Source organism: Xyrauchen texanus, chromosome 2, assembly GCF_025860055.1.
Source record: "Xyrauchen texanus isolate HMW12.3.18 chromosome 2, RBS_HiC_50CHRs, whole genome shotgun sequence".
In the NCBI taxonomy this organism is placed as follows: domain Eukaryota; kingdom Metazoa; phylum Chordata; class Actinopteri; order Cypriniformes; family Catostomidae; genus Xyrauchen; species Xyrauchen texanus.
This window is the reverse complement of record NC_068277.1, coordinates 63,361,788-63,376,599: the sequence shown is the minus strand read 5'-3', so window position 1 is coordinate 63,376,599 and position 14,812 is coordinate 63,361,788. Positions and strand designations below refer to the sequence as shown.

At 40.0% G+C, this 14,812-nt stretch overlaps 1 protein-coding gene across 6 annotated transcripts in view; it reads left to right on the top strand.

Moving 5' to 3' along the window:
- Nucleotides 1-14,812, top strand: part of LOC127661044 (receptor-type tyrosine-protein phosphatase delta-like) — a 228,371-nt gene that overhangs the window by 34,029 nt on the left and 179,530 nt on the right. For all 6 annotated transcript variants that reach the window (XM_052151632.1, XM_052151611.1, XM_052151604.1 and 3 more), the window contains exon 2: nt 7,794-7,930. In XM_052151632.1, coding sequence (XP_052007592.1) covers nt 7,840-7,930 — 91 coding nt within the window. In that variant the 5' untranslated portion in view covers nt 7,794-7,839. The remainder of the gene's footprint in view (nt 1-7,793; nt 7,931-14,812) is intronic.

The window sequence follows — 14,812 nt, the reverse complement described above, 5'->3', positions numbered from 1 at the left end:
GGGGACCAAATGTCCCCATAAGGATAGTAAAACACAAAATTTTTGACCTTGTGGGGACATTTTGTCGGTCCCCATGAGGAAAACAGCTTATAAATCATACTAAATTATGTTTTTTGAAAATGTAAAAATGCAGAAAGTTTTCTGTGAGGGTTAGGTTTAGGGGTAGGGTTAGGTTTAGAGGATAGAATATAAAGTTTGTACAGTATAAAAACTATTATGTCTATGGAAAGTCCCCATAAAACATGGAAACACAACATGTGTGTTTGAGTGTGTGTGAGTGTGTTTGACCGTGTGTGTGTGTGTGTGTTTGTGAGTGTGTTTAAGAGAGTGTGTGTGTGTGAGTGTGTTTGAGTGTGTGTGAGTGTGTTTGACAGTGTGTGTGTGTGTGTGTGTGAGTTTGTTTGAGTGTGTGTGTTTGTGTGTGTTTGAGAGTGTATGTGTGTGAGTGTGTTTGAGAGTGTGTGTGTGTGTGAGTGTGTTTGAGAGTGTTTGAGAGTGTTTGTGTATGAGTGTGTTTGAGAGTGTGTGTGTGAGTGTATTTGAGAGTGCGTGTGTGTGTGTGTGAGAGTGTTTGAGAGTGTATGTGTGTGAGTGTGTTTGAGAGTTTGTGTGTGAGTGTGTTTGAGAGTGTGTGTGTGAGTGTGTTTGACAGTGTGTGTGTGTGTGTGTGTGTGTTTGAGTGTGTGTGTGTGTGTGTGTTTGAGAGTGTGTGTGTGTGTGTGAGTGTGTTTGAGACTGTTTGAGAGTGTGTGTGTGTGTGAGTGTGTTTGAGAGTGTGTATGAGTGTGTTTGAGAGTGTGTGTGTGAGTGTGTTTGAGAGTGTGTGTGAGTGTGTTTGAGAGTGTTTGAGAATGTGAGTGTGTTTGTGTGCGAGTGTTTGAGAGTGTATGTGTTTGAGTGTGTTTGAGTGTGTGTGTGTGAGTGTGTTTGAGAGTGTGTGTGTGTGTGTGTTTGAGAGTGTGTGTGTGAGTGTGTTTGAGAGTGTGTGTGTGTGAGTGTGTTTGACAGTGTGTGTGTGAGTGTGTTTGAGAGTGTGTGTGTGTGAGTGTGTTTGAGAGTGTTTGAGAGTGTGTGTGTGTGAGTGTGTTTGAGATGTGTGTGTGTGTGTGTGTGTGTGTGTGTGTGTGTGTGTGTGTGTGTGTGTTTGAGAGTGTGTGTGAGCGTGTATTTATCACTTTGTGGGGACCAAATGTCCCCATAAGGATAGTAAAACCCGAAATTTTTGACCTTGTGGGGACATTTTGTCGGTCCCCATGAGGAAAACAGCTTATAAATCATTCTAAATTATGTTTTTTGAAAATGTAAAAATGCAGAAAGTTTTCTGTGAGGGTTAGGTTTAGGGGTTGGGTTAGGTTTAGGAGATAGAATATAAAGTTTGTACAGTATAAAAACCATTATGTCTATGGAAAGTCCCCATAAAACATGGAAACACAACATGTGTGTGTGTGTGAGAGTGTTTGAGACCGTTTGAGAGTGTGTTTGAGAGTTTGTGTGTGAGTGTGTTTGAGTGTGTTTGAGAGTGTGTGTGTGAGTGTGTTTGAGAGTGTGTGAGTGTGTTTGACAGTGTGTGTGTGAGTGTGTTTGAGAGTGTGTGTGTGTGAGTGTGTTTGAGAGTGTTTGAGAGTGTGTGTGTATGAGTGTGTTTGAGAGTGTGTGTGTGTGCGTGTGTGTGTGTGTGAGAGTGTTTGAGAGTGTATGTGTGTGAGTGTGTTTGAGAGTTTGTGTGTGAGTGTGTTTGAGTGTGTTTGAGAGTGTGTGTGTGAGTGTGTTTGACAGTGTGTGTGTGTGTGTGTGTGTGTGTGTTTGAGTGTGTGTGTTTGAGTGTGTGTGAGTGTGTTTGACCGTGTGTGTGTGTGTGTTTGTGAGTGTGTTTAAGAGAGTGTGTGTGTGTGAGTGTGTTTGAGTGTGTGTGAGTGTGTTTGACAGTGTGTGTGTGAGTTTGTTTGAGTGTGTGTTTGTGTGTGTTTGAGAGTGTGTGTGTGTGTGTGTGTGTGTGTGTGTTTGAGAGTGTATGTGTGTGAGTGTGTTTGAGAGTGTGTGTGTGTGAGTGTGTTTGAGAGTGTTTGAGAGTGTTTGTGTATGAGTGTGTTTGAGAGTGTGTGTGTGAGTGTATTTGAGAGTGCGTGTGTGTGTGTTTGAGAGTGTTTGAGAGTGTATGTGTGTGAGTGTGTTTGAGAGTTTGTGTGTGAGTGTGTTTGAGAGTGTGTGTGTGAGTGTGTTTGACAGTGTGTGTGTGTGTGTGTGTGTGTGTGTTTGAGTGTGTGTGTGTGTGTGTGTGTGTGTTTGAGAGTGTGTGTGTGTGTGTGAGTGTGTTTGAGACTGTTTGAGAGTGTGTGTGTGTGTGTGAGTGTGTTTGAGAGTGTGTATGAGTGTGTTTGAGAGTGTGTGTGTGAGTGTGTTTGAGAGTGTGTGTGAGTGTGTTTGAGAGTGTTTGAGAATGTGAGTGTGTTTGTGTGCGAGTGTTTGAGAGTGTATGTGTTTGAGTGTGTTTGAGTGTGTGTGTGTGAGTGTGTTTGAGAGTGTGTGTGTGTGTGTGTGTGTTGAGTGTGTGTGTGAGTGTGTTTGAGTGTGTGTGTGTGTGAGTGTGTTTGACAGTGTGTGTGTGAGTGTGTTTGAGAGTGTGTGTGTGTGAGTGTGTTTGAGAGTGTTTAGAGTGTGTGTGTGTGAGTGTGTTTGAGAGTGTGTGTGTGTGTGTGTGTGTGTGTGTGTGTGTGTGTGTGTGTGTTTGAGAGTGTGTGTGAGCGTGTATTTATCACTTTGTGGGGACCAAATGTCCCCATAAGGATAAGTAAAACCGAAATTTTTGACCTTGTGGGGACATTTTGTGGGTCCCCATGAGGAAAACAACTTATAAATCATTCTAAATTATGTTTTTTGAAAATGTAAAAATGCAGAAAGTTTTCTGTGAGGGTTAGGTTTAGGGGTAGGGTTAGGTTTAGGAGATAGAATATAAAGTTTGTACAGTATAAAAACCATTATGTCTATGGAAAGTCCCCATAAAACATGGAAACACAACATGTGTGTGTGTGTGAGTGTGTTTGAGACCGTTTGAGAGTGTGTGTGTGTGTGAGTGTGTTTGAGAGTGTGTATGAGTGTGTTTGAGAGTGTGTGTGTGAGTGTGTTTGAGAGTGTTTGAGAATGTGAGTGTGTTTGTGTGCGAGTGTTTGAGAGTGTATGTGTTTGAGTGTGTTTGAGTGTGTGTGTGTGAGTGTGTTTGAGAGTGTGAGTGTGAGTGTGTTTGAGAGTGTGTGTGTGAGTGTGTTTGAGAGTGTGTGAGTGTGTTTGACAGTGTGTGTGTGAGTGTGTTTGAGAGTGTGTGTGTGTGAGTGTGTTTGAGAGTGTTTGAGAGTGTGTGTGTATGAGTGTGTTTGAGAGTGTGTGTGTGTGCGTGTGTGTGTGTGTGAGAGTGTTTGAGAGTGTATGTGTGTGAGTGTGTTTGAGAGTTTGTGTGTGAGTGTGTTTGAGTGTGTTTGAGAGTGTGTGTGTGAGTGTGTTTGACAGTGTGTGTGTGTGTGTGTGTGTGTTTGAGTGTGTGTGAGCGTGTATTTATCACTTTGTGGGGACCAAATGTCCCCATAAGGATAGTAAAACCCGAAATTTTTGACCTTGTGGGGACATTTTGTCGGTCCCCATGAGGAAAACAACTTATAAATCATACTAAATTATGTTTTTGAAAATGTAAAAATGCAGAAAGTTTTCTGTGAGGGTTAGGTTTAGGGGTAGGGTTAGGTTTAGGGGATAGAATATAAAGTTTGTACAGTATAAAAACCATTATGTCTATGGAAAGTCCCCATAAAACATGGAAACACAACGTGTGTGTGTGTGAGTGTGTTTGAGACTGTTTGAGAGTGTGTGTGTGAGTGTGTTTGAGAGTGTGTGTGTGTGTGTGTTTGAGAGTGTTTGAGAATGTGAGTGTGTTTGTGTGCGAGTGTTTGAGAGTGTATGTGTTTGAGTGTGTTTGAGTGTGTGTGTGTGAGTGTGTTTGAGAGTGTGTGTGTGAGTGTGTTTGAGAGTGTGTGTGTGTGAGTGTGTTTGACAGTGTGTGTGTGAGTGTGTTTGAGAATGTATGTGTGTGAGTGTGTTTGAGAGTGTGTGTGTGTGTTTGAGTGTGTGTGTGTGTGTGTGTGTAGTGTGTTTGAGAGTGTTTGAGAGTGTGTGTGTGTGTGAGTGTGTTTGAGTGTGTGTGTGTGTGAGTGTGTTTGAGAGTGTTTGAGAGTGTATGTGTGTGAGTGTGTTTGAGAGTGTGTGTGTGTGTGTGTGTGTGAGTGTGTGTGTGTGTGTGTGTTTGAGAGTGTGTGTGTGAGTGTGTTTGAGAGTGTGTGTGTGTGTGTGTGTGTGTGTTTGAGAGTGTGTGTGTGTGTGTTTGAGAGTGTGTTTGTGTGTGAGTGTGTTTGAGAGTGTATGTGTGTGAGAGTGTTTGAGAGTGTATGTGTGTGAGAGTGTTTGAGAGTGTGTGTGTGTGTGTGTGTGTGAGTGTGTTTGACAGTGTGTGTGTGTTTGAGTGTGTTTGAGAGTTTATGTGTGTGAGTGTGTTTGAGAGTGTGTGTGTGAGTGTGTTTGAGAGTGTGTGTGTGTGAGTGTGTTTGACAGTGTGTGTGTGTGAGTGTGTTTGAGTGTATGTGTGTGTGTTTGAGAGTGTGTTTGTGTGTGAGTGTGTTTGTGTGTGTGTGTGAGTGTGTGTGTGTGAGAGTGTTTGAGAGTTTATGTGTGTGAGTGTGTTTGAGAGTGTGTGTGTGAGTGTGTTTGAGAGTGTGTTTGTGTGTGAATGTGTGTGTGTGTGTGTGTGAGTGTGTGTGTGTGAGAGTGTTTGAGAGTTTATGTGTGTGAGTGTGTTTGAGAGTTTATGTGTGTGAGTGTGTTTGACAGTGTGTGTGTGTGAGTGTGTTTGAGTGTATGTGTGTGTGTTTGAGAGTGTGTTTGTGTGTGAGTGTGTTTGTGTGTGTGTGTGAGTGTGTGTGTGTGAGAGTGTTTGAGAGTTTATGTGTGTGAGTGTGTTTGAGAGTGTATGTGTTGAGTGTGTTTGAGAGTGTGTGTGTGAGTGTGTTTGAGAGTGTTTGAGAGTGTGTGTGTGTGAGTGTGTTTGAGAGTGTGTGTGTGTGTGTGAGCGTGTATTTATCACTTTGTGGGGACCAAATGTCCCCATAAGGATAGTAAAACCTGAAATGTTTGACCTTGTGGGGACATTTTGTCGGTCCCCATGAGGAAAACAGCTTATAAATCATACTAAATTATGTTTTTTGAAAAGGTAAAAATGCAGAAAGTTTTCTGTGAGGGTTAGGTTTAGGAGTAGAGTTAGGTTTAGGGAATAGAATATAAAGTTTGTACAGTATAAAAACCATTATGTCTATGGAAAGTCCCCATAAAACATGGAAACACAACATGTGTGTGTGTGTGTGTGTGTTTGAGTGTGTGTGTGTTTGTGTTTGAGAGTGTGTTTGTGTGTGAGTGTGTTTGAGAGTGTATGTGTGTGAGAGTGTTTGAGAGTGTATGTGTGTGAGTGTGTTTGACAGTGTGTGTGTGTGTGAGTGTGTTTGAGTGTGTGTGTGTGTGTTTGAGAGTGTGTTTGTGTGTGAGTGTGTTTGAGAGTGTGTGTGAGTGTGTGTGTGTGTGTGTGAGAGTGTTTGAGAGTTTATGTGTGTGTGTGTGTGTGTTTGAGAGTGTGTTTGTGAGTGTGTTTGACTGTGTGTGTGTGTGTGTGTGTGTGTGTGTGTGTGTTTGAGAGTGTGTGTGTGTGAGTGTGTTTGAGAGTGTTTGAGAGTGTATGAGAGTGTGTGTGTGAGTGTATTTGAGAGTGTTTGAGAGTGTATGTGTGTGTGTGAGTGTGTTTGAGTGTGTGTGTGTGTGTTTGAGAGTGTTTTTGTGTGTGAGTGTGTTTGAGAGTGTTTGAGAGTGTAAGTGTTTGAGTGTGTTTGAGAGTGTGTGTGTGTGAGTGTGTTTGAGAGTGTGTTTGTGTGTGAGTGTGTTTGAGAGTGTGTTTGTGTGTGAGTGTGTTTGAGAGTGTTTGAGAGTGTATGTGTGTGTGTGAGTGTGTTGTGTGTGTGTGTGTGTGTGTTTGAGAGTGTTTTTGTGTGTGAGTGTGTTTGAGAGTGTTTGAGAGTGTAAGTGTTTGAGTGTGTTTGAGAGTGTGTGTGTGTGAGTGTGTTTGAGAGTGTGTTTGTGTGTGAGTGTGTTTGAGAGTGTTTGAGAGTGTATGTGTGTGAGTGTGTTTGAGAGTGTTTGAGAGTGTTTGAGAGTGTGTGTGTGTGTGAGTGTGTTTGAGAGTGTTTGAGAGTGTGTGTGTGTGTGAGTGTGTTTGAGAGTGTTTGAGAGTGTGTGTGTGTGAGTGTGTTTGAGAGTGTGTGTGTGTGAGTGTGTTTGAGAGTGTGTGATGTGTGTGTGTGTGTTTGAGAGTGTGTGTGTGAGTGTGTTTGAGAGTGTTTGAGAGTGTGTGTGAGTGTGTGTGTGTGTGTGTGTTTGAGAGTGTGTGTGTGTGAGTGTGTTTGAGAGTGTGTGTGAGTGTGTGTGTGTGAGTGTGTTTGAGAGTGTATGTGTGTGAGTGTGTTTGAGAGTGTGTGTGTGTGTGTGAGTGTGTTTGAGAGTGTGTGTGTGTGTGTGTTTGAGAGTGTTTGAGAGTGTGTGTGTGTGAGTGTGTTTGAGAGTGTTTGAGAGTGTTTGAGAGTGTATGTGTGTGAGTGTGTTTGAGAGTGTTTGAGAGTGTGTGTGTGTGAGTGTGTTTGAGAGTGTTTGAGAGTGTATGTGTGTGAGTGTGTTTGAGAGTGTTTGAGAGTGTTTGAGAGTGTATGTGTGTGAGTGTGTTTGAGAGTGTTTGAGAGTGTTTGAGAGTGTATGTGTGTGAGTGTGTTTGAGAGTGTTTGAGAGTGTTTGAGAGTGTTTTTGTGTGTGAGTGTGTTTGAGAGTGTTTGAGAGTGTATGTGTGTGAGTGTGTTTGAGAGTGTGTGTGTGTGAGTGTGTTTGAGAGTGTGTGTGTGTGAGTGTGTGTTTGAGAGTGTTTGAGAGTGTATGTGTGAGTGTGTGTTTGAGAGTGTTTGAGAGTGTATGTGTGTGAGTGTGTTTGAGTGTGTGTGTGTGTGTGTGAGTGTGTGTGTGTGTGTGTGTGTGTGTGTGTGTGTGTTTGAGAGTGTGTGTGTGTGAGTGTGTGTTTGAGAGTGTTTGAGAGTGTATGTGTGTGAGTGTGTTTGAGTGTGTGTGTGTGTGTGTGTGTGTGTGTGTGTGTTTGAGAGTGTGTGTGTGTGAGTGTGTTTGAGAGTGTATGTGTGTGAGTGTGTTTGAGTGTGTGTGTGAGAGTGTGTGTGTGTGAGTGTGTTTGAGAGTGTGTGTGTGTGAGTGTGTTTGAGAGTGTGTGTGTGAGTGTGTGTTTGAGAGTGTTTGAGAGTGTATGTGTGTGAGTGTGTTTGAGTGTGTGTGTGTGTGTGTGTGTGTGTTTGAGAGTGTGTGTGTGTGAGTGTGTTTGAGAGTGTATGTGTGTGAGTGTGTTTGAGAGTGTGTGTGTGATTTATCATTGGATCGACGTTAAAGAAGCAATAAGTGATTATTGTGAATACGGTTTAGGCCAGTAATGTAATGAAATGTGATTTCTCTGTATAGTCGATATTGAAGAACTGATAAGCAGTTAATCAGAAAAGTATGAATATTTGTAAAATAAATAAATACTGCTGCAAACATTCAGTTCTGGTACATATTTATTCATGTTTATATAGATGCAGTTTTTGTCTGTGTAAGTTGTGAGAGTGTTGCAGGAGCATTGTGTGTGTTCATTGATTGACATCATTGGTTATTGTTTTTTGTCTCTGTAGGTTGTGAGTGCGTTGCAGGAACGTGTGCTGGCACACTTGTAACATCATGCCTGTGCCTAGCGTCCATGTAGCGTTCCTCTCCGTTCGACAGTCTCTGCTGCTGCTCGCTGCCACCGTGCTGCTCGCAAACGCTGAGTGTAAGTGTCACCTTTAACTACACACTAAAACACTTGTCTCATCTGTATCTCAATGTGTCTCTGTTCTGCAGACTGACTCATATTTCACCCCAAAGTCATAAGAAAGGTGAGGAATAATTGACTCCGGGCCGTTGAATTATTAGAAAAATAATGCACACCCGGGGTGGTAATGCGGTCACGACGCGAAGCGGAGTGGCCGTTACACCTGGTGTGCATTATTTTCTAATAATTCAACGGCCGAGTCAATTATTCGCTTATACTACAGTTACCACACCTCGAAACATTGTTCAGATGATGTGATTCTAGGCGTTTGTCAAGTTTTTGTCATTAAAGCGCTCTTGTATGTAGGACTAATTTCTTACGCATCTAATCCCATGCCTCCGTTGCTAATTCCAAAGCGTCATTTTAGAGTTAGTAGCGGAGGTTTGAGCCACTGACAGCAGACTAATGCAGTTATTAGTGTAGTTATTAGAGAGACAGAGGTTGCAATAATGAGACAGAAAATCATGTGCGTCATATTATTTAATTTATTTATTAATTCATACGTTATAATTCATTCGTTAATTCGAGCGAATTTATTTATTAAAATTAAACTGCACGTTAAACACATTGACAGCCCAAGCTGTTGTTTTTTGGTGTTTTCTTCATGTTTTTCAGCCCTCGAGTCGGTCTAGCTGTTCTTACGCTGATTGTTTTATGTCTTTTGTTGTTGCCGGCTGCCTTTGATGTCCTCTTCCGTTTATTTGTTTTTTCATCTGAGCTATCCAATACTGCGGTCGCCCAGTTGTTAAAATGTTTATGTTCACCATAAATATTAAAATTTACTTCGGAAAATCAAAATAGTCTGTCATTTTTTTCCTCTTGAAGTTGAAGTGGATTTGTCGCTGTCACTTCTTGTTATGAATTGTATCCTATTTTCCGTTATTACAGTTGACTACGCGAAGTGATATGGAACTGTAATGCGGTCAAAACCTGCCTGGAACTACTTTAGCCGTGCGTTTCCCTGAAAATAATTGCACACCTTAGAACGTTCTCAACCAATCAGAATCAAGCATTCAACAGCCCTGTAATATAATGCGAAGTAATGACTTTTTGCATAAAGAAACTGATCACACGGTGAATTGTTTGTGTTTACTGCCCCCAATGGCTGAAGCTGGACGTGTTTGTCAACAGTTTCTTGGTGAAATGTCCACAGAGTGGCAGCAAAAGCGAGCTGCATTTTTAGTTATTAATTTAAAACAGTCTAAAGGAATGAACACAAACCCCAACCCTAAAACTGTCAGTGGAGTCAAAATGTCATTTTAGTGTAAAAATGCCGCTTCTGAATCATTGGCATCATTGTGTCTGTGAACTGTTCCTGGTTTACACGGGACCATGACCCATGTATATGAAATATAGCCATAGATGTTGGCTGAAAACGTTGAACGGACATTGCCTGCAAATTTTACTAACACATTTACAACGCTCAGAAGGAAGTAAGCAATGCAGATGTGATATATATATACAAATACCATACATCACATGTTAAAGACAATCTGTCCAGTAGTGTTTAGTTTCATCTGGACGTTGTGTAACGTGATCGTTCCTCTGTCATGAATTTGATGTTTAATTTGTGCTCTTATTGTTAGAATAGCTATATTTGCATATGGCTGCCAGGCAGGGTGAAATTAGCATTTGGTATATAGCCGCTGTAACATCAACATCTTGTGTTTCATTTGCATGTATGCTAATGTCATTTAAATGAAGGCCTGGCAGTCCACTCTGTGCACACACAGTTTAGTGCATGGTCTATTTCTAATTTAGCATGATCTATGATCATAAGATCATAAGTTTACATGTGTTTTATATATATATATATATATATATATATATATATATATGCCCTCATGTGTGGTTCTGTGATATTTGATGGCGTTTAGTTTCAGTGCATCTGTAGGTTTTGCTGTGCTTGTAAAATCCCGTCAGCTCGTTTGCAGCTTCAGGCTTTAATTAGTGGTGCGCTGTTCCGGAGCTGATGACAAAATGACAGAAATAATCATGAACTATCACTCAGAGAGAAAGAGAGGGAGTTCTCTTCTAAACCGAGTGAGCTGCCTACCTAGGAAGCATAACGCCCTTAAATGTGAAAGCTATCATTCTGCCTTTGTAGACAGCATTGCATGCAGCATGTAGTCAGAGTACGCAATCCCAGAATCCCACAGAAATTATCCAAGAAGACGGACAAGTTGACAGATTTCATTCAATTCTGAATAAAGAAGATAAATATAGATGCAAATGTGCTGTTTTACTCAATGTGCTCTGTGTGTATTGATGCTCATTACAATGTTGCGTTGTTAGCTTAGCATGCTATGTCACACTCAAAAATTGAAATTGAAATGCAACAGCTCCTTTGTGCTTCATGTGAGGACTGATATATTTTTGCTGTGTGGAGTTGTTGTAGAAATACCAAATCTGTCACTTCAGTTCCATTTCAGTTCCGATGTTCCCTTCTAAGGTAGCTTCCCACATAGACATCAAGTAATGACACAAACGCCCAGGCCCTGATATTCTTCCGTTCAAGGCTTAAAAGAAGTTCTAAACTGGTCAATTCCTATTGTAAATGTAATCTACATATAGAATATTACAAATAGGTGTAACCCAAGTAATTAAAAGTAATTATTGAAAGTCAGTCAGTAACTGTAATCTGATTACATTAATTTGAAACTCTTGTTAAATATCTTTAATATTGTTGCATAATATACCAGCAGCCGATATATTACTGCCCGATAACCGGGAAAATATTCTATCATACAATAGTGAAATTACAGCAGCTGCAGCAAAGTGCAACAAAAAACATATATATATATATTCTACTTACAATTATTGACACTTTATTTTTGAGGTTTTATCAGTATTGGCCCAGAAATTCCAAATCAATGCATCTATACATTTTAATTATTGTGTATTTATTCGTAAACATTTGTTTAATTGCAATAAATAATTTATATATATATTTTAAATATCACACACACACACACACACACACACACACACACACACACACACTCACACACACACACACACACACACACACACACACACACACACACACACACACACACACACACACACACACACACACACACACACACACACACATGTTTGTTTTCCTATCATTATGAGGACTTTCCATAGACATAATGACTTTTATACTGTATAAACTATAGATTCTATCCTCTAAACCTAACACAACCCCTAAACCTAACCCTCACAGAAAACCTTCTGCATTTTTACATTTTCAATAAAACATTGTTTAGTATGATTTATAAGTGATTTGAAATATGGGGACACTAGAAATGTCCTCATAAATCACATTTATAGCATAATACCCTTGTAATTACTAATTTGTAACTTACAAAATTGTGCTCGTAAATCACAAAAACACGCACACACACTCATACACACACACACACACTCACACACTCTACACACACACACACACACACACACACACACACACACACACACACACACACACACACACACACACACACACACTTTTCCCATGGTCATGTTACAGCTCATTTTGTCATGTCAATCGGACATGAACTGATACACCAGTGGATATTTTTAAGGGGGAATCACCCAAATCTAGTAATTATCACCTGCATGCAAATAAATTGTCCACTCAGCATGCTGGATCATGAATATGAATGAGTGCAGTTAATTAGTGTAGAACAGAGAGTCCAGATGAAGTGTACTGAAGAACACATCTCTGGCTTTCGTCACATATGTGTGAACATAAACTGTATTTAAAATATGTGCATAGAAAGATTCTAATATTTTGTTCATTATTTTGCATGTAAACATGTGAAATGAAATATGTTTACAGTGTACATGACACTAACAGGGACTGAGACTCTTTAAAAGAGTCTTTTCCTCTTCTTTTTGCCAAATAAATATTATACGAGCCATTTTATTTACTCAGTTTATGGGGTTTGCATTATTTGCAACTCTGGACCCAAATTTTGATATTTTCTAATAAACATGAAACAGAACAAATGTATTCAATTATTAGGCAAAACTTTGATTAACAGGCAGTTCAAGCTTTTGAGGTGGGACAGAACAAATCACCATTTAACTAAAAAAAATTAAAATAGCATAATGTGTTTCAAACGTAGCTATTCTCAGGGACTCGTTGAACAACCAAACCCCTCGCAAAAAAGAACACACGGGATCAATAAGTCAACGAGTGCTGTTCTTTCTTCTGCTCAGAATAAGAGCAACAACAATTTCACACTTCCTGAACTGCTGCTGCTCATTACGAGATTTAATTGGCTGAAATATTCTGTCCATTCAAGCGTGACCGTTTGGGTGGAGCAGGAGGCATTTTCACTATTCCGTCTCATCAGGGGGTCGCCATGGCGATTGCTGGTGAAACACACACACAGAATGTTCATTCTGAACTCTATTTGTACCAGATCCAAGATGTATTGATTAGACAGTAATTTAATTGGCCTCTCTCTGTTTGAAAGAGGTTTATAATCGCTCTCTCATACTCTCGTGACATTTCAGCTCGCAAAACACGATCACGGCATGACACATTCTTTATCTGTGACATCACAATGAGAGACGGTGAGTAGTGCCACCCAAGTGTTTGAAGTTGGGTTTTTAAGTGCTTCAGTTTAAAGGGTCTTTACTCATATTGAGACATGGACGTCATATCTTAGATCAAATAAATATATATAAAAAAAATCATCTTAGCTAATGACTCTGATGTCTCAAACTACACCATTTCTCAGATTTGGTGATCTGGCCCTGTCTCAAGTGACAATATCTGTAATGCTTGAGCAACGAGGCAGACGAGGAGATGCAGATCCAATCGCAGTTTAAACATTATTTAATTAACAAAACAGGTAAACTCAAAGGAACAACCCACAATGGGGAAATAAAACATAAAAAAACTGCTAACTGAACACGATGTAAACAAACAGAGGACTCGGGAAGGAAACACACACCAGGCTGACATCAAACAACGATAGACAAGGACTGAACAAAGAAACAAGGTATAAATACATAAACATGGGAAAAAGGGGCCAATGAACGAACAGAACTCAAACAAGATAACAAGGTGATTAACAGAAGCAAAAGGCAAACTAATGAGGACAGGTGAAAACAATGACAGAAAACACGAACGCTAACAAGGGGACTATGGAGTTACATAAGGGACTAAAGTGAAAACTAAGAAATGCAAAAGTGACAAAAATGGCACACAAAAGGGCAACAGTGAAACAAGACAGGGTATACATAACAATATCAGCCGTAACAGTGTTGTAAGGGACTTTTTTTATGGAAAGTATGCAACATTTTTTACTACTCCCTGAGGGATATTACTGAAATAAGTGTCCTGAGATATCTCTCCGGTCTCTGTGACAGCTCGAGATCCTATAGACAACAAACAAAAATGTGTCCACGGACAGTGACGCTTTCTGCCTGTCAATCATTGTGTGCATTCTTTTGGTATTGTGCATAATTTTGGTAATTGCGGCTTAATGCCATTTTTATGCCACATTGTTCATAACAATCATCAGTTGCGGGCGCTATTTTGCTGCTGTTGTATTTGATTTCTGCATGATGTCGGTCTTTATAAAGCTTTGGAGGGCAGGGTTTTGGAAAAAGGGGGCTAATTGAACTGCTCATCTGGGGAAAATTCTAGAATGACTAAAATCACTTACAGCACTTTTAAATACTCTTGAATAGATGTACTGCTATTTCAGTGCTGATTGTGCCTTCTTAAACTAATACTTTGCATGTAATTCATAATTAAGGGGTATGTTTTTTCACTGAAATACCGTGAGCAAAAGTGAGGCAACTGTTTCATAAATTTACCCCTCAGAGTTTTGTTTGAGGTAAACTAGATATCCCCGAGCAGAGCTCTATATTGCACTTATTTTGTTTCTAAAATAATCACTTATTAATTTGTATTTACCGAAGTCTACTCGGATTTCTTTGACTTTCTTCAGTGTTTTCAGTACTACCATTAACGGAGATGGCTGTGCCGTAATATCTTTGTGGTATAATCTATTTCAGATTAACCTGCTGCTAAATGTCATGTGAAAGTGAAGTGTGTTGGTCGCTTTACATGTCAGAATGTCTCTTCCTGTCTAAGTGTGCAGTTCTTGGCCAGCAAAAGTGGTAATGTGGATCAGATTTGATGCTGAATGTCAACAGTCTGTCTATGCATGACTGTTCAGATCCTAGTCCACTAGGAAGTCCACCTAGTGCATGCTTTGCTGAAGTGTGCATCGAGATTAGCTTGCGGCTGCAAAGGAAGTGCTGTGTCTGAGCTTTTGAGATGCTTATTTGAGACGTTTGAGATCCTCATTTTTATATTTTAGCATGAAAATAATGGCACATTTCACATTTAACCTCTTAAGTTCTATGGCCCCGCCGGTGGGTCAGAAAGGGGGCACTATATTGCGAAAAAACTTTACGCTCAACATGCTGAAGTCCCCGTATACATAAGTCATTTGTGGTATCAATTGAAAGCTTAGAATCTGAACTTTACATAGATAAACACTTCTGCATTTATGTTACTTAAAAATAACAAAATATGGCTTTAAAACATCCGTGTCTCAAATAAGCGCCACTTAGTGGTTGAAATATTCATATAAATATAAAAGTCTTTAAAATAGCACTTAACTAGACACGTCATATATCAAATGAAAGCTCTCATTCTCAGGAATTTGAATGTACAGTTTATTTTGTTGCACTAATCCCACATTTTCATTTTTCAGAAGAATCACAAAGTGAAATATTATATTTGTAAGACATCAAATACAAGCATCTCTTTTATGCACCGCTAACATCTGTTGTAAGCCCCAAATAGCTTAAAATGTTATT